The 25,393-nt window shown below is 34.7% G+C and overlaps 3 protein-coding genes and 1 pseudogene across 3 annotated transcripts; all 4 read right to left on the bottom strand.

Annotated features, from left to right (window-relative positions):
• Positions 1-93: 93 nt before the first annotated feature.
• On the bottom strand, positions 94-3,757 carry LOC102612725 (uncharacterized). Its single transcript, XM_006470337.3, has 5 exons — positions 3,139-3,757; positions 2,779-3,031; positions 1,053-1,151; positions 727-941; positions 94-296 (listed from the first exon to the last, which is right to left on the bottom strand). Exons 1-5 carry the CDS (start codon positions 3,603-3,605, stop codon positions 221-223), a joined length of 1,110 nt encoding a protein of 369 aa, XP_006470400.2. The 5' UTR covers positions 3,606-3,757; the 3' UTR covers positions 94-220.
• Positions 3,758-4,693: 936 nt separating this feature from the next.
• On the bottom strand, positions 4,694-9,871 carry LOC102613036 (E2F transcription factor-like E2FF). Its single transcript, XM_006470338.4, has 11 exons — positions 8,085-9,871; positions 7,910-7,977; positions 7,594-7,646; positions 7,405-7,482; positions 7,269-7,322; positions 6,867-6,942; positions 6,629-6,696; positions 6,467-6,539; positions 6,320-6,381; positions 5,809-6,217; positions 4,694-5,165 (listed from the first exon to the last, which is right to left on the bottom strand). Exons 1-11 carry the CDS (start codon positions 8,186-8,188, stop codon positions 5,083-5,085), a joined length of 1,128 nt encoding a protein of 375 aa, XP_006470401.2. The 5' UTR covers positions 8,189-9,871; the 3' UTR covers positions 4,694-5,082.
• A 140-nt stretch (positions 9,872-10,011) lies between these two features.
• On the bottom strand, positions 10,012-12,290 carry LOC102613333 (protein transport protein SEC13 homolog B-like). The gene is made up of 2 exons (XM_052435040.1): positions 12,124-12,290; positions 10,012-11,296 (listed from the first exon to the last, which is right to left on the bottom strand). Exon 2 carries the CDS (start codon positions 11,199-11,201, stop codon positions 10,293-10,295), a length of 909 nt encoding a protein of 302 aa, XP_052291000.1. The 5' UTR covers positions 11,202-11,296; positions 12,124-12,290; the 3' UTR covers positions 10,012-10,292.
• Positions 12,291-12,831: 541 nt separating this feature from the next.
• Positions 12,832-16,239, bottom strand: LOC102613619 (LRR receptor-like serine/threonine-protein kinase EFR; annotated as a pseudogene).
• Positions 16,240-25,393: the final 9,154 nt, after the last annotated feature.

Raw genomic sequence — 25,393 nt, 5'->3', positions numbered from 1 at the left:
TCACAATTCCAAAAAGCACAAAGTGGTCTCTAAAATCCACTTTGTAATTCACAAGCCGTGATACAAAGTATTTGAGGTGTAGAAAATGAGCGATAATCTTGAACTGTTTTATCTTCTTTTACCTTGAAGAATAAACGTTATACAGATAAAATAAAGGAAAAGAAAAGAAATTAAAAAGGGGAAAAAACAAAGAATATACATGGCTCTTACATTCTGTGCTTTACAACAATCCAACAGCACAGGTTAGATGCAGTCTATTCTCCAGTCCTCTCAAATGATGACCCAATAACATACACCTGTGAACAGAGAAGAGACTCTTAATACTTTGGGTTCAAGAACAACATTGCCTTCTCAGAAAAAAAAGGAAAATTAAGAACATTGTTGATTTATTCGTAACATAAAAAAAAAATTATCACTATTACAAAAGAGACATAACTCAGTTGTAAGTTATCAGTTATATGAAGTAGCCAAAGTAGGAAAAGATGCCTTGTGATTGTAACTTCTAAGGCATGATTAAGAATATCTTAATAAAATCATATTGTCTAATACATGTGCACACACATGCATGAACATATATGTCTGCTACTACTCAGATTCATTACTTGAGATCCGAGTGCAATGGGAGGGAAATGTTGCAAAATTATAAACATGTAAAAGCAAATTGTACATCATAAACTTAAATGATGATGGGGTGGTGAAGTTTTAAGAACAAAGTCAACCACATACCAGAAAAGCAGCTTTGCAAGGTAATCCCGAGATGTGTCAATGCTGTGACAATTTTCATTGTTAACTTCTTCAAGATTCTCAGCCTTTGTAAAGATAGAGTGTCCTTTAAAATTATTGGATGCATCATCTTTGAAGAATCTATGCAAGATGTTCTGAACTAGTTGGTGAATAATTTCTTCCACCTCTATTGATGACGGTTGGGATAATTCTTTCACCTGTTCATAAAATTATTATATAAGATATTACAAAATGACCAGAGGCTTAAACTAAAAAATTTAATTAGAAGTAAAACGAATACATTTAGAAAAAGAATCTGAGCATGTTACCATATCAGGATCCAAGAATCGGAGATACTCCAACAAACTGTTCCTGCATGTCTTATCACTTTCCATTAGCATATTTTTGTGCTTCATGGAATTCAATTCCTGAAAAAACATACAATAATCAGCTACAAGGGAGATGTCAAGCGCCACAATTAAGTATGGAGAAAATCACCATAATTCATTCAAATCTTTTTTACACATCTTAAATTTACCCTGTGGAATAGATTAAAAAGGAGTACTGCAAGAAAATTCTTGCTGTTCAACTAGTTCACACAAATCAATTTAGAAGTAAACTAAATTGGGGAATGTTCAGCAGATATGCCATTTCTGCAATAATTGAAGGTGTAGTGACAATATGGAATATATTGTGAGTTCGTTTTCCTACTTTGATCTAATTACACAGCTGAAAATAATGTCAGAAAGAGCTAAAGCTTGCTACTGCAATGCTGGTTATATCCCTTTCTCACTTCCATTTTCGCATCAAGAGAACGAATGGCAACATCACACAATTGAGTTTAAAGGCAGGCTCGTTTTCCCACTACCCCTAACAGATAGATACACTGGCATAACAGAAAGAACTAATGCTCGCTACAGCTTGGATACAGTCAAAAGGAATTAATGCTCCCTAAGCTCTCTCTTTTCCACAGCTCAATGTATGGTCAGAAAGAAATAATGCTCACTATAGCTAATGCTTGTTATGGCTCTCTCTCACATCATTCTGCATCAACAGCAAGTGTTTGTGGCAGTAGAGAATTTATTGTAACAGCTTGCTCCTTTTCCTACCATACTCTGACTATATGCAGCTTATACAACTCCGCCCGCCCGCCCCCACCCCCCCCCCTCGGCGGGGCCCATGGCAACGAGGTTATAAAGCAGCGAATAAGACCTTTCTCTTCCAGCTCTCTCTCTCCCCTCCAAGTCCATGCCATCAAGGTTCAACCAATATGAAAAACTTTATCATAATCAACGTGTCAGTCTCCCTCTCTCTCTTTCACCCCTTCTAAAAAGGTTCCCGTCTCTCTCCCTAGTCCATGCTAACAAGGTTCGGCTAAAGTAAATGAATGAAATTTATCATAAGAGTAAATGTCACTTGAAGTCACGCAAGCAATTTTATCTCCATCAAGTAGATGATAACATTTTCACAATATTTCAAGATAATTTATTATACTATCTCGTTGTCCAATTGATGAATGACTATCATTTGGGATTGAGTTTTTGAGATAAATAGCATTAACTTACCATAATTATGAAACAGATAAAAGCATTAAGTCAAGACCAAATTCGATGGTAATAAAAACCCTTGGAAACATCCTAGTAAGTCATACCAAGGTTTGTAAAAAGCAAAGTAAGACATTAACAGTATGTAACTCATTTACTAGTAACTTTAAGTTCAGACTAAAATCCTAAATGGCTAAGCATCAAGAGGCCATTTGCAAGTGCAAATCTTTTCCATCAAGTAGAGTCATGAGATGACACTTGCAAACACTCCCAATGATCCAAAGTGAAGTAGGTTTATTCTCGATGAGACTCATATTCTCACTAACCGAAACCTAAATCATTCGCATAATATTACTTGGATCATTCTCCTTGATTACAATAACATCTTTCATTAACTAGCCAAAACTCATTGAGCAACCAATTGTATCATGTTTTTTTTAAAAGGCACCATGCACAAGGTATAAACTAGAAATAACAAAAGCATCAAGCTGAATGGCAAACAATTCCGCACCTCTTTTACGTTGGATAAATCTGATTGCAACTTCTGTATATAGTTCAAAGCATCATGAGACAAATCCCCAAGAACTTGAGGACTAATCTCCAAATCTTCAACACTAATCTCACCACCCTCATTCTCACTCTCTTCGCAATGCTTGTCCAAAACCTCACCTTCTACAGAAAAGTTCAACCTTTTTAAACCATCCACAGATATATCAAAATTCCTCATCAACGAAATCCTGTATTCGGCATTCCACAACGTATACCTGCTCAATTAATTGGGAAAGAAAATAAAAAGCAATACGAATAAAGCCACCGTTCATCAATGAAGAAAATTAACAAAATAATGAATCAATTGAGACAAAATCATTACCCTGTGATGATCGAAGAGACGAGAAGAGAATGCAGAGGTTGTTTGGAAAGCCTAACGGTGATGGAGAATTGATCGGATGGGAGCAGACCCAGCATACTAGAAATGGTCTGCTTCATGGAATCCTTAGCGGACTCAGAAATTCCCTTGGAAATAACAGAATTGTCCAGCGGCTCGATTCTCTTGAGCATATTCGCAATCACCCGAAATCCACGGTCAAAGTTTGACTTCCGCGTCGAAACGAAGTCGTCGTTGGAGACTCCGCCGCCGCTGCTGAGGCAACTGACGGTTGCGGAATATGAGGCGGAGAGAAGGCCCCGTCTCGTCGGCCAGCGGATGACGTCGTGGTGGTGGTGGTGGTTGCGGGAAAACGGCGCGCGATGGAGGTGGAGAGGATTGAATGACGCGTCGGTGTTGGTATTGGTGCTGGTGGTGATGCGAGAGAGAGTGAAAGCTCGAGCTGACGCCATATAAGAGTTTTTTTTGCTGAGCTTTGGAGAAGCTCTGGCCTCTCTGGCTTTGTGGTGTTGTTATGTTGGTGTAATGATGGGGTGGAAGAATTTTTTTTTTTTTTTAATTTTTCCTCCTACCCTCTTCGTTTCTCTCTCTAGCCCACAACCAAGCATTGTCGTTGGATTTTACGAGTTCGAGGGGTTTTGTTCTGAAAAATGCCGTCGGGATTTTAGTTTATTACGGATTCGCCATTCCAGTTTGCAAAGTAAAAATGAGTTGTAATTTCCTTCTTTTCACTCTCTGTTACTTTGGATGAGCTCATTCGATTTTACCGCCAATAACAGAAACTTTTTCTGCTTTATTTCCATGCTGCGTTTCATTTTTTCATGCCACGCAAATAAAACCATTCCGGTGGTGTTTGTCTTAACTTCGTGAATAGATTTTATCACAGTAGACTTAATCTAAAATAATTTCAATAGAATTTAATTTTAAATGTACACTAATAACTAAGTTGATGTAAAAAATGGCATGAAAAAAAATTATCATTTTTCTTTCAAGATTTTATACTCACTAGTGCTTGTCATCTTGTGGTCGGGTAGGTCCATTTCTTCCGTTCACCATAAGACCGAAAAGTGGATCATCTACATTATCAAGTGGTGAACAAGAACAAATCTCAAAATTTGTCCAAAACGTGCTAGCACCACATATCCCTTGATTTCTTCTTAGACTTCTCAAGTCTGATTGATCCACAAATCTAAATCATTTACAACATCTGCTCCAATTGACAATAACGGTTCATGGCTTCGTTGAAGCTTATCAGAGTTCGAAAATTAGACAAACCAGACCATTACCATGATAGAGACATAAATATCAGGTAATTTGATTTCTAAGAAAAATGGTAGAAACATCCATAATTGTTACAGATGCAAAAACAACAATGAAACCATATGATGTTAACGTGTCTTTTCATAATTTTTTGAATTAAGCATAACATTGTGTGGTTAAAAGTCTAATCTATCAAGTCTGCATTAGCAAATAGACACGTAATCATCACAGAATGCAGTTCAAATCCAGAATTAATATCCTATTCTACAGAGAATGCTACTGACAAATTGGAAACTGATAATCTGATATGTAAATTAGGGGAAAATGCTTCGATATGAACTAGCATCAAATTATTCCTTGTACTATGAGGGGGAAAAAAAATGGGTAGAGCTCTTCTTCAGTGAGCAGACATACATGAAATTACTGCATGTTCAAGAGATATACTAAAACAATTAGAAACTAACCTGTTAAAAAAAAATGAAAAAAATAAGAATCTGACTATAATATGAAAGACTTATGGTTGATGAAGTGTGATGGTCATCAAGTTGGTGCATCAAGAAAATACATCCAACAAGCAGCTATAGATCTGTCATCGTAAAGAATGTACTCCTTCGAAGAATTTCTACTCATCATTTGTAATTGCGGATATGAAGAGTAGCATCAAGATCTTCAGGTTTTCTGTTCTTTATCCCCAACTTCGGCATACCAAGACTTCCATGCCTCCACATAATGACCAAAAAGGCCATTTACAGCTGCCACACCATTGAATAAACATTATTATGTTCTACAATTAGTTACTGTATCAGTTATGCGTCAAGCATAATCAGAATGAATATTGCAAATGCTGTGCCACGCAAGAAACACAGATATGGATTAACAAATGCCAACTTAAAGAAGCATAAAAAATAAAAAGAAAATGGGGCATAATGAGCTGAAATTTATTGCGGACATAAGAAATGCTGTGCCTCAGTGTTTTGGGAATGGCTAATCAGTGGGATCCAAGAATGAAAGTAAAAGAATGCTAATACTTTAAAACTATGAAAACTGATTCATGAAATGCTCAAATTCCTAGGACAAAACAACCATGCTGATTGCAACACAAAGGGAGTGCCGAGAGAAATTTGTGACATAGGAAAAACCACAACCCAAGGATGCAAAGACAAATCCATTATTGTTGATATGTGAAGGTTGTAAACCACAACAAAAAATTATTAAACATTATCAAAGCCATTACTCGTCAAATAATCAGCAAATGTTGATGGCATAATTAAAAATGTTATTACCCCAAAAGAAGAATCAAGGTAGAAAGGATTATGACTGATCAAACACAAAAAGTTGACAATACCATTCCAAAAAATCATCATACTTATAAATTTAAAAAATTATAAAAAGTACCTTCATTGTGATACTTAGGACGGAAAGTAGAAGCCAGGCTCGCAAAATCCAGAACCTGTTTCGTATTCTTGCTTCTAGAATCATGTATGCCAGAAATACTGGCTGGAGTAAATGGGCCATATACAAAACCTTTTGATTTATGTTTTGAATGCTGCTCCAATCTGCTCTCATCAGGGTTACTTTCTTCATTACAGTGTTTAAAATACTTTGGCACATTTAACTTTGGATTCGACTTCTTCTCAGTTAATGAATCCACCTTATTTTTCTTTAAACGTAAGTTTGTAATGTCAGTCCCAAACACCCTCTTCTTAGGCTCATTCAGATCCAAAAACCCGGCAGATCTGTTGCAGGGCTTTCCTTTCCATCCCAACCACCTGAAAGCTGGTTTTCTGCTCTCTGGATGATGGGTCTGCATACCAATCAACCAAAATTAGATCTGATGAGAAGAAATGAATATTATTTCTTAATAGTGGTCTCTCCACTTACTAAAAGATGAGCATTTCTGAAATACCTTCTCAATCAAATTCATGGAAGAAAAAACATTGGCAATATCATATAATCGTCGAATTTTTGCTGCAGAGACATATCAAAATAATTTCAGTGAATCGACTCCTAAATAACTTTGTAGTGCAAAGATGATGATGGTAAGGTCAATTACTTCTCATAGCAGTGGAGTTGTTGGAGTCACCAAGCAAGGCCATTGCAGCACTGTCAAGTGTAATCATATCCACCTAGATGAAAGAAATACAAGAATTAACCAAACGAGAGATAAACGAATAGCTCGTGACAGGAAAAGAATACAAAAAATTTCACGACTTACATCTGAACAAAGGAAAAGCTTCACAAAATTCTGTGTTAGAAGCCATAGGGACTTTTCTCTTTTGCTCTCTGTGTAAATAAACATGAATAACACAAAAGTCAGCATAGACAACCAGAAATGCTAGTCTCAACAGTCTACTCAAATTAAGTTCAATTGAAACAGCTCTGTGGAGAACAATTTAAGTGGGAAGTTTATATAGCTAAACTAAATGATTGAAAGATAGGAATGAAGATGTTACCTATTTTTGATGAAGAACTATCCTGTCCATCAGTAACTGTACAGGTTGAACCTTCATTTTCATTGTCATTCAACACCTATTCAAAATCATTCAAACAAGTACGATTCATAAGAGAAAAGCTATAAATTAAATTTCTTTTTCATTTTTGTCCGTATAAATATTACAGCACATCATTAATGGCCAGAGAGAGATTATATTTTGATGAATAAAGTGAAAATAAATGATGGTGGTTGTAACTGATGAGTAAAAAGAGTATGATCGCATCGATAAGGGTTGTAACTCATGCATAGGATATATCCATTTGTAGATAATAGTCCTACATTTTAACTTAGTTTCTATTCCTCAACTCTTTGCAACAACCAATGAAGATATTGAAAGAAGTGATAGAGGATTTCAACTTACATTCCCTGAATTGGTGCAACCGTTGATATTGAAATTCTCTCTCAAACCCTCTTCCTGCGAACAGCAAATATGATACAAGTCGATTAAGGCCTTATCATTAATGAAGAGCGAGAGGCAAACAAAAGTGATGATTCACCTTGAGCACTTCCAAGGCCTCAGGAATCGCATCAAAACCCTGCCACGAGTATAGGTTCTTTGCTTGTCTTGCTACAACCTACATGATACAGAAGCCTAATCACCTCCAGTAATTCAACTCAATAGAAGAAAAGAGAAAGAAAATAAAAGACACGAAAAAAAAAATGACAAAGAAAATTGAATGTCTTACTCCTATGCTTTCCAGTATATTGACTACATCATATATGCGGCGGCGCTCAACTCCTGCAAAATCAAATATTTATATATATTTTCTTATTTCAATTAAAAAACCCTAGGTAATGTTTGGGGGCTGAGAAAAATGCTAATAAAGAAAAAAATAAAATAAATCAAAGTCTCTGACTTATTGAATTTTCATGAATCAAAATTCAAAGAACCGCCCCTCAACATTTCCATTTTCTCAGCAGCCAAACGTTGTCAACTCAACTGTAACTCTTGTTAAAGAAGTTAGAAACTAAAAACATCAATAAAGAAAAAGAAAAAGACACCTAATCGGCTTGCGGCATCATCGAGTCCAATCGATTCGACGCCATCTCGATTATATAACTTCAAGAACCTGACCAAAAGAAAAAAAAATGAAAATAAATAAATAAATCACTCAAAATAACGAAAACGAAGCTTAAGAGAGATTCAGTACAAGAATAGTGTAATATAGATAAATACTTGGAGCACAAGAGACCGAGAGATTTCTCTTTGCGACTGTAGAATTGCTTCCCATCGGGTTCGGCTTCTCGGAAACCAAACGCCGAAGAAGAAGAAGACGACATGCTTTCAAACAAAAACAAAAAAAAAAAAATCAAATATCTGTTTCTTGATTTTCCTTTTTCTTGAGAGACAAAAAGAGAGAGCGTGACTCTGTTTGATCCGTTGATTGTTTTGTTTTGTTTGGCGGGTTTCGGAAATTTCAAATGTGGATTCGGATCAGACGGAGGAGGGTTTCCTTTCCTTCCGATTGGATCGGGGGGGATTATTCAAATTCAGATTTTCCATCAAGAAAGCGCGGTTTCGAGTGAATTACGATTCTGCCCCACTGTTTGGCCCACCGTTAGGTCTTTAGCTTCTTATTAATTGTTTTATTATTATTTTCAGTTACAAAGGTGTCGCCGCAAAGGACAGCAGAAACAGATTTATTCTCATCATCAAGGTTCTTGATTTGTTTTGTTTTCAAAAGAATCTTCGCGGGAATCTGGTGATATGGTCAGAACATGTGTGCTCTCTACTTCTGGTCCCTTGTTTTTATGATTTATGATGTGCGTACGTTGATGTTATTGTTATTGTGGACATTTCACTAAATTTTTCTTTCAATTGGAATGTGGTTTTCACCTACAATAACTTAGGTGAGTAGACCAATCATATAAAATTCCTCCAATTTTCATAAAACTTTGTGGCTAGGCGTTGCCTTAACTTAGGCTTGACTCCAGGAATCAATTGTATTACCGTGTATTTTAGGTGTAAGTCAACCGTTGTCTTATTTTTTTTCTTTACATTCTATTATTTAATCTATACTAGTTAGTGTTCCAGGAATATGTAATGTAATGACTTTTTTTATTTAATAAATTATTTAGTGACATAAAATTTGACCTTTATAGCATTGCAAGACTAGATTCTAGCAGTCAATCAGAGCTCCTTTGCTAACGAGTAGCGAGAATAAGCTTCATGTAAAGACCTAAGCAGAGAACATGCCTCGACCTTTCTGAAGAACATGGATTTTTCTTTAGGGCTTTTCTGGATTTTAAATTTTAATCATACAAAAAGATTGTTTAGCTCTGCCTCTGCGGGTACATGCGTTTTTGTTTAAAGCCTTGATTTATATGTTAGAATCCAACTGATTGCCATGAAAAAGAACCTTCCTGCTCGCACTCGAAAATCATTCCCCAGTTACATTGGATGATTTGTGAAATCTGATTTCACCTTCAGCATAAAGAAGCCATAAAAACCCCACTAAACAGAGACAAATTTAATAAAACCTCCTAAAATTAAGCCCCCCAAAACAAGATAATATAGAAGTTCCCTACTAAACAACAATCTAACTTAAGTTCAGGAAATCACAAATGCAAAACTCAGAGTAAAAGTAAATAAGCCAACAAGCAATTTACATTCCAACAATTGAGATCAACTACCTAGAGAACAGAACAAATGACAAGGAAAATGAACGATATACTCTCATTATCATTAGCATTAGTGCAGTGGCATGATTGGTTAATTTCAAAGTGAAAGCACATGTGATAAAGACAATATTCAAATGAGCGTACAAATAACGTAATACACCCATGAGCCATCTGCATGAATCTCTTACGATAAAAACTGAGCCACCAAGAAACAGCGTATATGACCAAATTGAAATGATCATAAAATAGCCACAAATCCATAAAGTCATCAGTTCAGTCTAAAGTATACAATGATACTGCCCAGTAGTATTGACAGAACCACAGTTACCCACATCTATAGATCATACAAAATTAGTTAAATACCCTCATCTGTTTCTTTTTGGACAATAGAAATTGAAATGCTCCGCATCCCAGCAAAACCATGACAATATCCAAGCTGATAAAGAAAATAGTATACATGACCGATTGAAACAATCATAAAATAGCAACAAATCCTTGAAATCATCATTTCAGGATAAAGAGTTCATATGTAATTTAACAGAAATATTGGCAGTCACAAATACAGACGTATGGATGGAGATTAAGACACCATCATTTGTTTCTGAATCTGGCAAGAAAGAATAACAACTAACCAAATACAAATTAAGTATTCAAACAAAATCAATCCAACCCAAAAAAAAACTAAACCAGGTGTAAGAAAGGCTACTTCCAATAAGTCCAAAAGAGAACACAATGATTGTGAAAGGGTAAGTAGGAAGACACCTTATGTCTGTGGCTCGACTACACTCACTTGTTGCCACTCACCATCAACAGCTTCCTTCCACAATGTCACATTATTTGCATCAGCCACAGCCAACAAATTTCCAGTCAGTGACCACGAAACACTCCAAACTGGTGTCTTAAAATCCTTCAAAACTCGACCCTCCCATTGCTCCCCTTCCTTGGCACAGGTCCAAATAACAACTGTCCCATCCTGTGATGCACTTGCAATTGTGGATTTTGGAAGACCCAAGTTGGGTGCCCATGCCACGCTCCGCACCCAATCACTGTGCATCTGAAGGGCAGGGAAGCAATCCATCTTCCAAATCCCATTATACATCTTCCACACCTTTACAGTATTATCACAACCACAAGAAGCCAATTTCTGAACAGGATCCAGTAAGCCCAATCCAACTAAAGCACCAGGAGCCATTGCCGGGGCCCATGAAACAGATGTTACTCCGACTGGATGGGCCTGGTCTATCCTGGTAGTATCCCAGCCACCATCAGCTGTAGCAGTAAAGACTGAGATGTTCCCATCAGAAGATCCACAAGCCAAGGAGAGACCAAGTTCATGAGGTGCCCACGCAATGGAGTTGACAGATGATTTATGATCATTAAAAGTATGAGCCTGTGTCCAATCATTTTGATTACCTTCCTTCCAGATAATAACTTGGCCATCATAGGAACAGGAAGCAAGGATTGACCCAAACTTGGGGTGTGCCCATGCAACTTGCCAAACAGGACCTCTATGGCCTTTCAATGTAGCAAGGTGCTGGGAAGCAGAGTTGCTTAAACCAATTATCTTAATGCTGGAGTCAGACGAAGCTGTGGCTAAACGTTTTCCATAGAAATCCATGGCTACATCATGGACAGTGTCTTCATGACCAGTTTCAATTTTTTGTGCAGGCATCTTACTTTATATTTCTTTATTTTACCCCTCAAACTTCAACTCCTTGATCACTAGTTCGTAGCTCCTTTTTATCTTATGTTCTCAGCTCCAAATTTCTATAAGAAATTCACGTTACACCATCAGCACCAATGATAACAAAATCGTTGCAGGAAAAAAAAAATGAACTTGCCAATATTCACATGCAAATAGATCAAAATTCAATGAAGTCATTCTACATCTAAATTCACAATATCACAATATCAAAATTCATTGATTCCCAATATTCACATTACACCATGAACCCTAATCACAATAGTCACTGCATGCTTGCAAAGTAACAGCTCCTGTCAATCACTGGAGACTTCATTAAAGCCTACAAGCATGTTCACTCCACCACTTTCCAAGGCCCGACATACTTGAAAATTTGGTTTCCCTTTTTGGAGCATTATTCAAACTTCGCTTTTCAGCTGCGGCCTTCGTAACACCATGCAACCATGTACTAGGAGAATGTTTAAAATTACAATAGATTTTGAAATAATCACTTTCTTGTTCGATTTGTTTTCGCCTAATGATGAACTCCAACTAATCAAATTCATCGAATCATCAAAGATTACCAAATCAAACCACTATACACACACAAGACAACACACAAGAGATTCTCATTTACACCTAAAATTCAATCAAATCATAAAACCTAATCCAAACATCAAATACCACAAATTCAAATTCTGTGCCTTACCCAGATCAAAATGGAAAAAATAACAATGATTTACCCACAAACAATTTTTAGCCAAAATTTCAGCTAGGGATATGATCAAATTAACAAGAGACCCACATGTAAAACGCAGCAGATCTAAGAATCTAACGATGATTTCCTTACACATAACATGATAAATTCAAAGAAACGTAACAAAAGTGAGACAAAGGGATTCCATATAATTACCTTAAGAGAGGAGCGGATTCGAAGACCGACCAGTAGCACCGGCTGAGAGTAATAAACGTTTTTAGGCTTTTTGCGTGGTGGTCGGAACTTAAAAAAGCTTCTCAGTCGAAGAGAAACGTCTTCAAATCAAATGGATCTTATTGAAGGCTCTTCAATTACTACGGCCTGTTTGGACGCGCGGAATTTTATAAACCCAAACGGGCAGAACCTTGGCCCTTTTGGGTCATGGGCCTTCGGCTAAAGGAGTTTCTTAAAAATGTATTTTAACAATGTCTTTTAGAATTTGATTTTTACTTATTTCATCAAACGTTATATATATATATTCTTCTATAGTGCGGGTCCCCTCATTTTTTTTTTATGTAAACATAATTTAAGCCGCAGAGTTTATAGCATTAAAAACTGATTTTATTAAATTACATGCCTTAACAGCGTGTCTGAATTAAAAAAAAAAAAAGAACGTCTGTATTACAGAAATATTATATATACACAGACACATTAGAGTTTATAAAATCTTTTTCAATTTTTTTCTAGCAATATTTCTACCTATTTCGAAAGACTAGGAAATGTAAAAAATACTTCAAAATACACATTCAACCTAAATATCCTAATCCATGCCACTTGCGTCTATTAGAATTTGGTCAAAGATCATTAATCAGTTCTAGCATCTTGAAGAGTTATTAGGAATTTAGATGCAAGATTGGAGGAAAGATCTTTCAAAATTGCCGAGGTAATAATGTAATTAACAATAAAAAGATTCTGACTAGTTTATCGTATCAAACAATACAGTGACAGCACTGCTTTAACCAAGCTTGAAATGAATTGCCATCAGCCTAATGCTTAATTAAAATTTAATTTAACATGAAACGCTCTGGAGTGAGCTTAAGTTACATAAAGATTCATATGCCAACAACAGGCATAAATATTTAACTCTTGGTTTTTCCATTTGGCACCTGCTGCTTGAGAAGGATCTCTTGAGAACTTTTGAGCCTACGGAGAGCTTCTCTGATGCCAATGCGGCCACCGGGAGATTCAGTGGTGCAGGACAGCCCAACTGATCCAATGATTGTGATCAAACAATCATGCAATTGTATGGTTTGGCTTTCGTTGCTCGTCATCAGCTGTCGCAGCTCCGGATCTAACACTTGCAACACATTCTCTGGGAGATTCGATTCCACCCATTTAACAATATTAAATTCTCCGGCAAAACTCTCGCTGGTTGGGCTCATCCCGGTAAAAATTTCGAGTAGCATCACTCCGAAGCTGTACACATCTCCAGCTGTTGATGGCCTTTCACCTAAACCATATTCTGCATCATAATTTAGTTTTCATTTGATTGTTAGTTTAAACTTATATTAGTCTAGACGACTTAAACCTTCGAGGGAAGCGTAGAGTTGCAAATTAAGGCACTAACCTGGAGGTACGTAACCAATTGAACCCATGAAAACGTGCGTGGAGCTTATGGAAGATTGATTGTCTACTCTCTCCAGAAGAAACCTGGCCAACCCAAAATCTCCCACCTTTGCTGTCATTTCTTCATCCAAAAGAATGTTGCCTGGCTTCAAATCACTGTGCACTACTGGAACTTCACAGTCATTGTGAAGGTAGTCCAGTGCAGAGGTGATATCTCAGTCATTGTGAAGGTAGTCCAGTGCAGAGGCGATATCTATGGCTATATTCAATCTCTGCAGAAAATTAAGGCCATTACCAAGTTCATTCTTTCTCTCGCCATGAATCCAATCTCCCAAGCTTCCGTTACTAAGGAATTCGTATACCAGAGCAAGAAACTCCATATTCTTGGAGTCCAAGCTAGAGCATGATGTTATCAGTTTGACAAGATTGCGATGCCTAACATTTCTCAAAGTTTCACATTCGGCAATGAAGCTCTTCCAAGATCCAGTCCTTTCGTTGTGAAGAACCTTGACTGCAACACTAGTGCATTCTCTGAGATACCCTCAATACACTGACCCAAAGCTCCCGCTTCCAATCAAATTTTCATGGCTAAAATTCCCAGTGGCTCGACGCAGCTCATCATATGAAATCTTTGGATGGCAAACTTTGAACAATGCAGAAACTCCAACGCGCTTCGCTTTCCTTTTCCTCACTATAATCGGCCAAACAATAAGGAAACAACCAGCAATCACAGCCATAATGGTAACAATAATAGATAAAATGATTAGTCTACTTCCATGACTACGAGGGTTCTCACACCCCAATTGCAAACAAAGCTTTGGATTGCCTTTTAAATGGACGTTAGACATATTTCTGAAAATTCCTTCGCTGGGAACTACTCCTTCTAGATTATTGAAGGTGAGGTTCAAAGAACGGAGGGCTTGTAAATTTTGGAGATCAGAAGGAATGGAGCCAGAAAGTTTGTTGGAGGAGAGGTCTAGAACTTCCAAGCCTTTCAACTCTGCCACGATATTCGGAATAGGCCCTGAGAATTGATTGTTAGTCATCAATAGCTCCTCCAAACTCTTACAATTTTTTAAGGAGTTTGGCAGATTACCAGACAGACTATTGTCCGATAGGTCGATTGTAACAACATTTTCTAGCCTGCTAATTTCTTCAGGCAAAGGTCCTTCAAGGAAATTCTTTGACAGATTCACAATGGTGGATAAACTAGGGATACTAAGAATCCCTTTGGGGATGTTTCCATTGATTCTGTTGTTGGACAGATCAATCGAAAGTAGACTCTGAAAGTTCCCAAATGAAATTGGTATTTCACCAGTCAATTCATTTCCTGATAAATCAATCTGGTTTAACTTCTTGAGATTAGCAAAGGAATTCGGAATAACGCCGGAGATTTCATTTCCAGCCAAACCCAGAACTTGTAGTCCTTGTAATTGGCCTATTTCAATTGGGATTTCGCCAGAAATTGAATTGTAGCTCAAATCCAGCAAAGTTAAGCTCCTGAGACGGCCAATCGAGGCAGGTATTTTACCATAAATATGATTGCCTCCCAGGTACAGTTTTGAGAGCTCGTTGGAAAAATTGCCGATGGATTCTGGAATTTTGCCTTCAAATTGGTTGCCGTCGAGGGCAAGATAGTTGAGATGCGTGCTGTTTGTTAAAGAAGTGATGAATGAAAGACCCTCATCGTCTCCTGAGCTAACAATTTTGTTGAATCCGATGTTATACGTCCGTAGGAAAGGGAGATTCCCCAAGCCTGGTGGCAGAGTTCCCTCCAGGAGGTTGTGTGTCATGCGGATAATTTGTATATTGGTGAGGTTGTGCAAAGACCCTGGAATTTTCCCTGTAAATCTGTTGAAGCAGTAAATGAAGTCCAATAGATTTGGGAGTGTATCCCGAACATCATAGGGAATCTCTCCCCCGAGCTGATTTGAAGCTAAACGCAAGTGAACAAGAGAAGTCATGTTGTAAATTGTAGAAGGAACAGTGCCAGCGAGCCTGTTGATGGTGAGATCAAGAACTTTCAAGTTTTCAAGACGGCTCAAGTCACTCGGTATGCTGCCAGTGAGATTATTTGTGCCAAAATTTTAAGGTGTTGAGTGATGACAGATTTGCGATGGATGGTGGAATTGATCCCCAGAGAAGATTTTTCCCGAAGTTCAGAACCTGGAGACTCCTAAGATTTCGGAGTTGATCATCAGTAACTCTGCCTGTAATCTTATTCGCCATCAAGTCAAGCATCTTGAGCTCAGTTAATTTGCTTATATTAACTGGCAGCTCACCTTGTAAGTTGTTGAAGCTAATGTTCAAAACTCTCAGGCGAAAAAGATTACCAATTTCTCTGGAAAGATTTCCTGAGAGCTTGTTGTTTTGGAGTTGAATTGAACGTAGGAATGAGAGATTGCCAATATGAGGGCTTATAGTTCCCTCGAGTCCGAAGCTGGAGAGATTGAGGCCAATCACTCTGTTGCCGAAGTTGTTGCAAATAACTCCAGGCCATGTGCAAGGAGAAGAGCTTGGATTCCAATAAGACAGAGGGCTACTGGGACTCTCCTGGCTTATTTGAGACTTGAATGACATCAAGGCCTCCTTATCCGTATTGATGCCGACAGAAGCTGAATCTGCACCAAATGGTAGCCATGTTACGTGGAGGAGAACAGCTAAAGTGGCAAAATGCATTAAAGGGGACGGTGAGGAATGCATGTTACTGTAGGTTTTTGTGTTGCTCTGAACAGACACGAATTCTGTATTTATAAATGACCCAACTGCCAAGAATCGCACGTGAAAGGCACGTGTTAACTTGCTAATTAAATTTGTAGACTTTAAAAATGGGGAAATAGGAATACAACCACGGTGAACCTCACAACTATCATTGGAAAAGCGAATAAAATCATAGGACTCCTCTGTTGAGAACAAGAGTAAAATTTGTTTATTAAATGAATATTTATTTTATATTATATCATAAACTTCTATTTACCCTTTATTTAAAATAATAATTTTCAATTTACTTTTTCAAGGTGTGAAAACATCAACTTACCTCTAGTAGTCTAGTTCCTGCAATGAAAACAATTAAAAAAAAATCACCAGCATGCCCCAATTTTTGCTCGTCTTTTAAATAGAAATAACAGTAAAGTGAATTTCTCACACTTTTGGAAGTAAATTGAAGATTATCATTTAAGTTGAGAGTAGAAAGAAGTTACATACAGTAAAACCTTTATAAAATAATATTGTTGAGAGCGGGAACAATTATAATTTTATCGAGGTTATTTATTTATCGATAAATGAATATTTATTAATTTATAAAGAGTTTTCTTCGTACATGTATTATTCTTTTAACTAGGATTCATGTATGAATTATAAATACAAGTATATGTACATAGAAGCCAAAAAGTTAATGTAAATATATTTTAATTATCATGTATTTACAAATGATTTTGATAACTTAATACAATTACATGTACATAGAAGCCAAGAAGTGAATGTAAATACATTTTAATTATCATGTATTTACAAATGATATTAATAAATTAATGTAATTACATTGTACATAATTCATAGAGCATGGAACACAAACTCTATAAATACATAATCCATTATTTTTAATTTTAGACTCAAATCACTGAATGATAACATCTCATTTGAAAGAAGTAAAAAAAATCAACATTGACTGATGGGATGAGGAAAGTATTGTCCAAATATTAAAATAAACATCCCTTCTTAAGTCAAAAAGATCTACAACAATGAGTTTAATAAAAATTTCACTTCTCTATAAGCCAGTCAACAATATCAAATACTCTTAATATTCTTATAAAGAATGAGAATGTTAAGAATAAAATTGAGAAATGTAAGTTATAAAAAAAATCCTTAATAATATAAACTTTATATGTTGCTTATTGTTAATATTTTTTATATTTGAGCAATTATTAATATATATTTTCGTTAAGCCCTTAAGGATTAAAAAAAATGATCTTACGGATTTAGCAAAATTATTATTTTAGTACATTGGCCTAAGTCGGGAGACTCGGAACCAAAAAAATTTATTATTTAAGCGAGGTTATTAATTTATTGAATATTCATTTGTCAAGGTTTTACTATAAGATCATTCACATCTATTAAATGAAAAAAAATTAATATGAGTCATGCTGAGATGATGCTCTCGTCCATAAAAACCTTTTAGTTGGTTAAGTACGTTGAATTCATCTGAGGAATTCTTTACTTTAAAAAAAAATTATAACTAATGGTTGATAGAGTATCACTGATTATGGGTCTTCCTCTAAGGCTCTAACCTCAGCAGCACTGAAGTATTTCTCATGTTAAATCTCAAATCATCCGCCACCCCACCCCACGACACCCCCCCCCCCCCCCCGCCGGGGGGGGGGGGGTTGTGGTGATGAGGGTGGAACTATACCAATTAAACATATTCTGCTATTTAAGATAGGTGGGTCCCCCAATTATATTATTTATTAGCTTTAATATAAAAAATTATAGTCCCATCATACATGTCACAGAGCATGAACGGTTAGTCGGTTACGGTTCGGCATATCACCTCTGACCAATTCCTGTGGTATACGCGTATTTCGTCTTTTCCCACATCATACTTTCTATAGGACACAAACGTATTAACTACTAATTTCGTTGAAGTCAATTTTATTCAAGTAGAAGACGACTTATGCAAGTGAATATTCAAAGGCTTGACTCCTTCCACTTTAATCATACAACATGGAGTAATTATGATTTGTCAATTTTACATTCTTTGTGGTTAGGAGGCCTCTGGGCACAGGTTCAAGAATGTCCGCTTTTAATTTATTAGGGACTAAATTATTGGATCCGTCTCATTTGGGTGGCCTAAAAGTCTAAAGTTTAAAAGACTAATCGTTACGGTTCGGCACATCACCTCTGACCAATTCCCGTGGTATGCGCGTATTTCGTCTTTTCCCACATCATACTATCTGTAGGCCGCAAACATATTAACTTCTAATTTCGTTGAAGTCAATTTCATTAAAGTAGAAGACAACTTATGCAAGTGAATATTCAAAGTCTTAACTCCTTCCAGTTTAATTATACAAAATGAAGTAATTATGATTTGTCAATTTTACATTCTTTGTGGTTAGGAGGCCTCCGGGCACTGGTTCAAGATTGTCCACTTTTAATTTATTGGGGACTAAATTATTGGGTCTATCTTATTTGGGTGACTTAAAAGTCTGAAGTTTAAAACACTTACTTAATGTGCGATTATTGTTAAGTTTTGAACTTGGATGACGTTTGTCATTAAAAACAGGTTTTAAAAACCACATGGGTATAAAAGAAAAAGAAAAGGAAGCGACTACAATTATTGATTTTTATGGATCTAATTATTTTGTAATCTTAATTTGATTATTTGATTTTTATTTTAATTAAAAACGTTGTGATCTATAATTTTAACTTGGTCATGATTAATTGTTACAATGAAGATCAACAGTGGTGTTTGGGAGGAAATTTGGATGTTGATATGGACTAATAACAAGTAAAGTCAGTTTGTTTGAGGAATGGCAGTATAACTCTCAAAGGTTAGAAGAAAACTCTTTGAGGAAAAAGATAATTTTGATAAATATGTCAAACATCAAGGAATATAATTGAAACACAAATTTTGATGGTTAGAGACAGTATGTGAATAGTGCACGTCATCATGAGAAAGACTAAAATATATTTTTTTTAATAAGGATAAAGAGCTAATTAGAAAAAAAAAATTCTTTGAGCAAAACAATATGAGGGGACTACATTAGTTGTTCTTTTGTTATCTTCTGAAAAGTAGTAAGACCACAAGACTAAGAGGCTGCCACGCTCCTAGCTATGGAGGCTAAAAGAAAGAAATATGTTTCCTTACCTCTCAAGCTCATGAATGTCACCATCAAAGGGCAAGAATGTAAAATACTAAAATAACCTCACTTATGAAGGATAAAGAAATGAAATTTTTTTAATTATCCAAAATTATTAAAATACCCTTAGGAGCACTCCTATATAAGCTCCACATGTTCAATTTTCAGGGGATCTCTCTCTCTCCTTTTGCTTTATCCAACTCTTGGGGGATATTTTTAGAGATTTAATTTCTTAAGAGACTACTTCATCTTCTTCTTCTTCCTCCATCTCTAGGTTTTCTTCTTCACTTTTTATACCTCCATAAAAGATTTTGACCATCTCATATGTAAAAGAAGCTTTTCCCTTATTCTTATCTTAAAGAACTCTCTAATTTCTATAACTCACATCTCTTTTATCTTATATTCACCATAAACAACCTTTAATAAGGTTTGTTCATACTGACATGCTGTAAAGTAAATCATATAATACTTTATCTATATAGTGGATTAGAGATAAGCTATGCTCATAGATGTAGGCCAAAGGGCCAAACCACATAAAATCTTGTGTGTTCTTTATTGTTTATACTTATTTTCTGCTTATTATAATGATTTTGATGCCTAAATCGTATTTCATATATGAGTTCATATGAGTTATCCTACAAGCTCTACTGCGTTCCCTAGACAGGCTCTCTAGAGCTATCCTCAGAGCTCTCTTGAGGTCTCTATATCAACTCTCCAAATTAAATCCATAGAGCTCTTTATATTATTTCGAACTCAATTTACCTCCCCAAATCACCTAAGTTCACCTTCCAGATTACCACAACTACACCTCTTACCTTGGATAGTAGAAAAATATGCCCAACCCCAAATATAGCCCAATCTCCTCCTAAAATGTAAAATTTATTTGTTATAATTAGATTTGACTTTGATCAGGTGAGAACAACCACTTAATGGTTCAAATTAGATCCTAGTGAAAATTTGATTAAAACAGGTGGAGATGATGCTAATATTAGAGAGAAAATAATGTAATCATTTTTGTACGGGAGTAATTTGAGAAATTAATGAGGAAAACTAAGAGTAGGAGAGATAGGTTAAGAGGGTCAATTATCACAGCCTTTTTTATTCAATGGAAGTGTGGGCTTTTATTCTTTTAAGGTTAAAGTTTTAATTTTATAGGTTTATAAATTTAAGAGTTTATGAGGAATATTTTTATAGATCTAATAAGGACTATTTTAATAGAATTAATAAACTAGTAAGAAACTCAAGTAATTTTTTTCTTTAAATTTTAAAGTTTATTTTCTCCAATGAGAACTTGAACCCACACGTTGGTCATGAGCTAAATGAACTCTGTTCAACTTCCAACTGTCTCATCTTGAGAAAGGGCAATATTTTTTTAGGTCAATCTGGGACTGTCAATGATATACTGGAGGAAGGGTGGGGATGACGTCAAGTCCGCATGGCCCTTATCCATCCCTGCTTTTAATTGGGTAGGTATGATGATGTAGATATATTATTTGAATATTAATGGAGTATATATACCCTAATATAAGACTAGAAATATGAGGCTTGCTATAATAGTAATAAAATTTAGATAGGTGGAACTTCGCCGTGAGCAGGTAAGTTTTGGAAAATTAGACGACTTATGTTGCAAGCGAAAATTCAAAGTCAAGTATGACTCCTCCACTCTTCTACTTTAGGGACTGAAGTTGTTGTGATACAAATAGTCAGTTAAAGTTATTGTTACGGACATATGATTCACAGTATTCCCCATTTGGCATGTGACTTTTACGGATGGTATTGTTATGGACTAATTCATAATATTTCATAACAATTATTTTCATTGTTTTGTGCCAAATCAACAATTGAATCTTCAGTGGTTTGTTAGTCTTCTTCATCATTTGAAAATTATAACAAAAACTCTTTCTTGTACTCATTTGATTTTTGCTAAAACAAGTTTTGAACTTAAAATGTAATTTCATGAATTATCATATCGTTCCTCGGATTCAGAAGAGGTTCCAATTAATATAAGTTCAAAATTTTTAACAATTTCTTCATCAAGTTCTAATTGGTTTATTTTTCTTCTTATTCAACAATATTTTGTTGTGTGTCCAGATTTTCCACATTTGAACAAAGAATTATTTTATTTGAAAATTTTTGTAGTATTTTCTTGGAACTTTTATCTTTTTTTGATGTATTTGGTTTTCTTGGGTCTATTATAAAAATATGAATTTTCTTATTGTTTTTCAAATTTTTTTCTTCTACAATAAGATTTCCTAGCACAATTTACATTACATGTTTGATAAATTTTCTTTTCTTTCTTGTTTGCGTAAAAGAAAATATAATACAAAGAATAGAAAAGCAAATCCAAGAAAAAGAGATATATATATCGGGTGATTTTCTGTATCATCCCTAGAGGTTTGGGGTCCCTTCACTTAGATAGAATGTATAAGAGTATCTCCACTTTACACCCCTACCATTAGTATAAAGTTTAATATATATTCAGTATGTGAGGACATTTAAGTAATTGCATGCTAAATTAATTAATTATTAAAAATATTTTGAATTTTTGCACTTTGGAAACTGGAACATGTCAGAAACATTGTTATGTCCGCTGGGTAATAACAGAAGCATGTTAGCATTCAACAAGTTTTACGCCAAATTGAAAACAATGATTTGTTTAATTTTTATCTTCACTAATCGAAAAAGCAAATTCATATCACCATTAAGCGAATTCGTTGTTGTGAGGAATAAGATTTCGGGGAAGCAATCGAAATCAAGTTTGATAGGAATTGATGTAAGATTTCAAACTGATTCGACGGCCGTGAGCGAATATCGATGACGACTAAGAACCCACCCACTTGTGATGGAGCCGCATGCCAGGTAACTGAAACTTCCCTTGTTTGTTGTATTTTTTTTTTCATTTTTACAGTGCTGGGATGAGCTAAAAGTAAAGCTAAGGTTGAACAATAATGCTAATGTTGGTTTGCAGAGGTGGTGCATGTTTTTTTTTTTTATAATTCAAATCATGAAAACCCATGATAAAAATTGTTGTTTTAGTTGATTATTTCTTCGTTGGATACTTATTTTAGAGGATGACCGCCGCTAGAATCAAGAACTTGGCATGCTAATTTTAGTTGGGTTGTATGTTTTATCTCTAAATTGTGAATATTCATTGCATAAACAGTTGTTACGTTGGTTAACATCTTGTTAAAGATGAATATTTCGGACAAGATTAAGAGCAATAATATGGAAAATGCATGTATTTATTTAAACTAATAAAGTCTGTACTTGATGTTCTTTTTTTTTTTTAATAATTATTAAGTGTGCAGATTACTTACCATGATAATGTTGGTCTGTAGATCGAACTAGGAGCTTGATACAACAAATGATAAGTGTATTTCTCATGGGTTTTACTGAGATATTAATATAATTTGGTGCCACATTTTTGAATGATCCAGTGCCCAGTATGTATCTAGAATATTGTTTTCTGAAGCAAGGGTATTTCAATCATTTATTCAATCAATTAACAGTTAAACTTTATACTAACGGTAGGGGTGCAAAGTGGAGATACCCTTATACATTCTATCTAAGTGAAGGGACCCCAAACCTCAGGGAATGAAACTGAAAATTACCCATATATATATATATATATATAAAAGAATTTTACAACTTCAATAAACTATTAAAGAAACAATTTGTTCAAACTTATTAAATGCTTTTTGGGAAAGAAAACAATATATGGCTGAACTTCCTTAATCCTTACGAAAAAGAAATTGATGGGAAAATCAATTCCAAGAAAAGCTAGACCAGTACAAATGAATAAAGAATGAGAAAATTATTGTAAGAAAGAAATTGATTATCTTTTGAATAAAAAATTAATTAGAAAAAGCCAATCTCCTTAGGGTTGTTTGGCTTTTTATGTAATGAAGAATGCTAATTAGTGATAAAGGCCCAATTTGGGATTGCGAAGGCTGATGAAATAAGTTGTTTGTACTGTGCAGATGAAATAAGCTGCTGATTAAAAAAGTAGCTCAATGTTTGGTAAATTGTGCTGTTGCGGCCGCTGTGAGTTTAAAAAGTAGAGTACATGCGTTTGGTAAATCTTATTGTGAAAGTGTTGTTGTATTATATAATGACCAAAATAGACATACGTTTTAATTACTTTTTATTTTATGCTTAATAAATTGTTTGGACATATTTTTTTTTCTTAAATATGTAAAATTACATTAAAAAGGCTCAATTAAGAGAAATGTGAAGAATTTCATAATCTATTACATAAAATATGATAAAAATTTATACTTTTATATAATCTAAATAAAATAAAAAGTAATATGTATTACATCGACAATAAATTTTTTGCAATAAAATTCCGCAAATTTTCCATTTTCCATCACTAGAGCAAAATTGAAGAGAACGTACTTGGTTATGGCGATAACTAAATTGTGATGGTAAAATAATATTTAATAATTTATAGATTAGGGTTTATGGATAAGTAAGATATAATTGTCTTTTTATTAAAATACTAGGGTTATAATAGGTATTTTAAAAAAGTGTGGTAGCTTATTGAATAAGTTGCTTATGAAAAGCAACCATATACCTGCTTTTAAAAGCTGTTGATGAAATGGAAAATATTATAAAATAAGCTGCTTTTACAAAATTTACCAAACACTATTTTTATCAAAACTTATGAAATAAATAGTTTATTGAGTTTCAACCTCAATCCCAAACGGCCGGGGCCAAAGTATAAACCTCTAAATCAAGCTTTAAGATGGTTTAGATATCTAATTCTCAATAAAAAAGATTTACTGTAGACACTTTATAATGCTAAAATATTTTTGAAGTTTAATATGAAATTTGGGTTTTAGCAAATACAAATAAAAGAAAAGGATAGACTTGAAATTGTGTTTACTATACAATTTGACTAATATAAATGGAATGTTGTACCATTTGAATTAAAAAATGCTCCATTAGAATTACAAAGAATAATGAATGAAATATTAGATATTCAAGACAATTCTATAATGCCGTAACGAAAACTACGGCATCAATACCGAAATAGACATAAAAATTATAAATTATGCACAGAATTAGTAAATATAAAATAAAACCAATAAATTCATACAAGATTATTAATTATTTAAAAAATTAATATTGTTTCTATAGAATTTTAGTGAAAAAAATTTTCATTAAAAAAAAGTTTTAAACAAAAGAAAATTACAAATTAATTAAATAAAAAAGAATCCTAGACTATGGGAAAATGCACACACACAAATTGTCAAACAAATAAAAAAAAAATCAAATCAAGTTTTTGCCTTGTTCGCATGTAGCTGATCTAAATAATTACAAAATTATTGAAACTGATGCATCTGAAATAGGATATGGAGGTATCATTAAACAAAAGAAAAATAATACAGAATAAATTGAAAATCTGCAAAAGAGATTTATCAAATCAAAATTTCTTGTATGTGCTGATTGCGAATCTGCAAAAGAGATTTTACAAAAAAGATGATAAAAATGTTGCATCAAAATAGATTTCCCGATGGCAAGCAATTTCTTGTATAAAAAGGAAGTCTAATTTCCTTCTTGACTATCTCACCAAGGAATTTCTCCGAGGGAGGTATAAATGCCACGTAAACCCCAAGAGAAGAAAACCACCCAAAAAACCGTCAAAATCGTCTTACGGTCAATCTTCCAGTTCTAAAATTCATGATATGAAATTGTGTAAAGATAAAGAAGCTCTCAGAGGTCAAAGTGATCAAAACCTCAAAGAGAAGGCTACATCTAGTTCTTCTCCAAAAAAATTTGTCAAGAGAGAAATTTATTCAATTATGGATTTATTGTTTGAAAAATCTCCAAAAGTAACTCTTGCGATTTCTCCAGCAAAACCGGAGATAGAAATAGTTCCATAATAGATTTGAAATCTGTTGTAAAAACAACTCTTTCTTTGAACAAAAACACAGAGGTTGTTCCTTTTGCAAATCGAACACCTCTTAAAAGCTATTTTCAAGATAAAGAATGTTTTAAAA

The sequence above is a fragment of the Citrus sinensis genome, chromosome 2, assembly GCF_022201045.2.
Source record: "Citrus sinensis cultivar Valencia sweet orange chromosome 2, DVS_A1.0, whole genome shotgun sequence".
NCBI lineage: Eukaryota > Viridiplantae > Streptophyta > Magnoliopsida > Sapindales > Rutaceae > Citrus > Citrus sinensis.
Note: the sequence above shows the minus strand (reverse complement) of the source record. Positions and strands in the feature narration are given on the sequence as shown.

What these genes read in the sequence shown, in the direction of transcription:
- LOC102613333 (XM_052435040.1), bottom strand. Translation starts at nt 11,201, where the DNA reads ATGCCTGCACAAAAAATTGAAACTGGTCATGAAGACACTGTCCATGAT.
- LOC102613036 (XM_006470338.4), bottom strand. Translation starts at nt 8,188, where the DNA reads ATGTCGTCTTCTTCTTCTTCGGCGTTTGGTTTCCGAGAAGCCGAACCC. An exon ending in CTCGGTCTCTTGTGCTCCAA is followed by an intron (nt 7,978 to 8,084) that starts GTATTTATCTAT and finishes TCTTTTGGTCAG; the next exon opens with GTTCTTGAAGTTATATAATC. An exon ending in AGCTTTTCCTTTGTTCAGAT is followed by an intron (nt 6,540 to 6,628) that starts GTAAGTCGTGAA and finishes TCTTTCATCTAG; the next exon opens with GTGGATATGATTACACTTGA.
- LOC102612725 (XM_006470337.3), bottom strand. Translation starts at nt 3,605, where the DNA reads ATGGCGTCAGCTCGAGCTTTCACTCTCTCTCGCATCACCACCAGCACC. An exon ending in ATTTATCCAACGTAAAAGAG is followed by an intron (nt 1,152 to 2,778) that starts GTGCGGAATTGT and finishes ATGTTTTTTCAG; the next exon opens with GAATTGAATTCCATGAAGCA. An exon ending in CTTGCAAAGCTGCTTTTCTG is followed by an intron (nt 297 to 726) that starts GTATGTGGTTGA and finishes CTCTGTTCACAG; the next exon opens with GTGTATGTTATTGGGTCATC.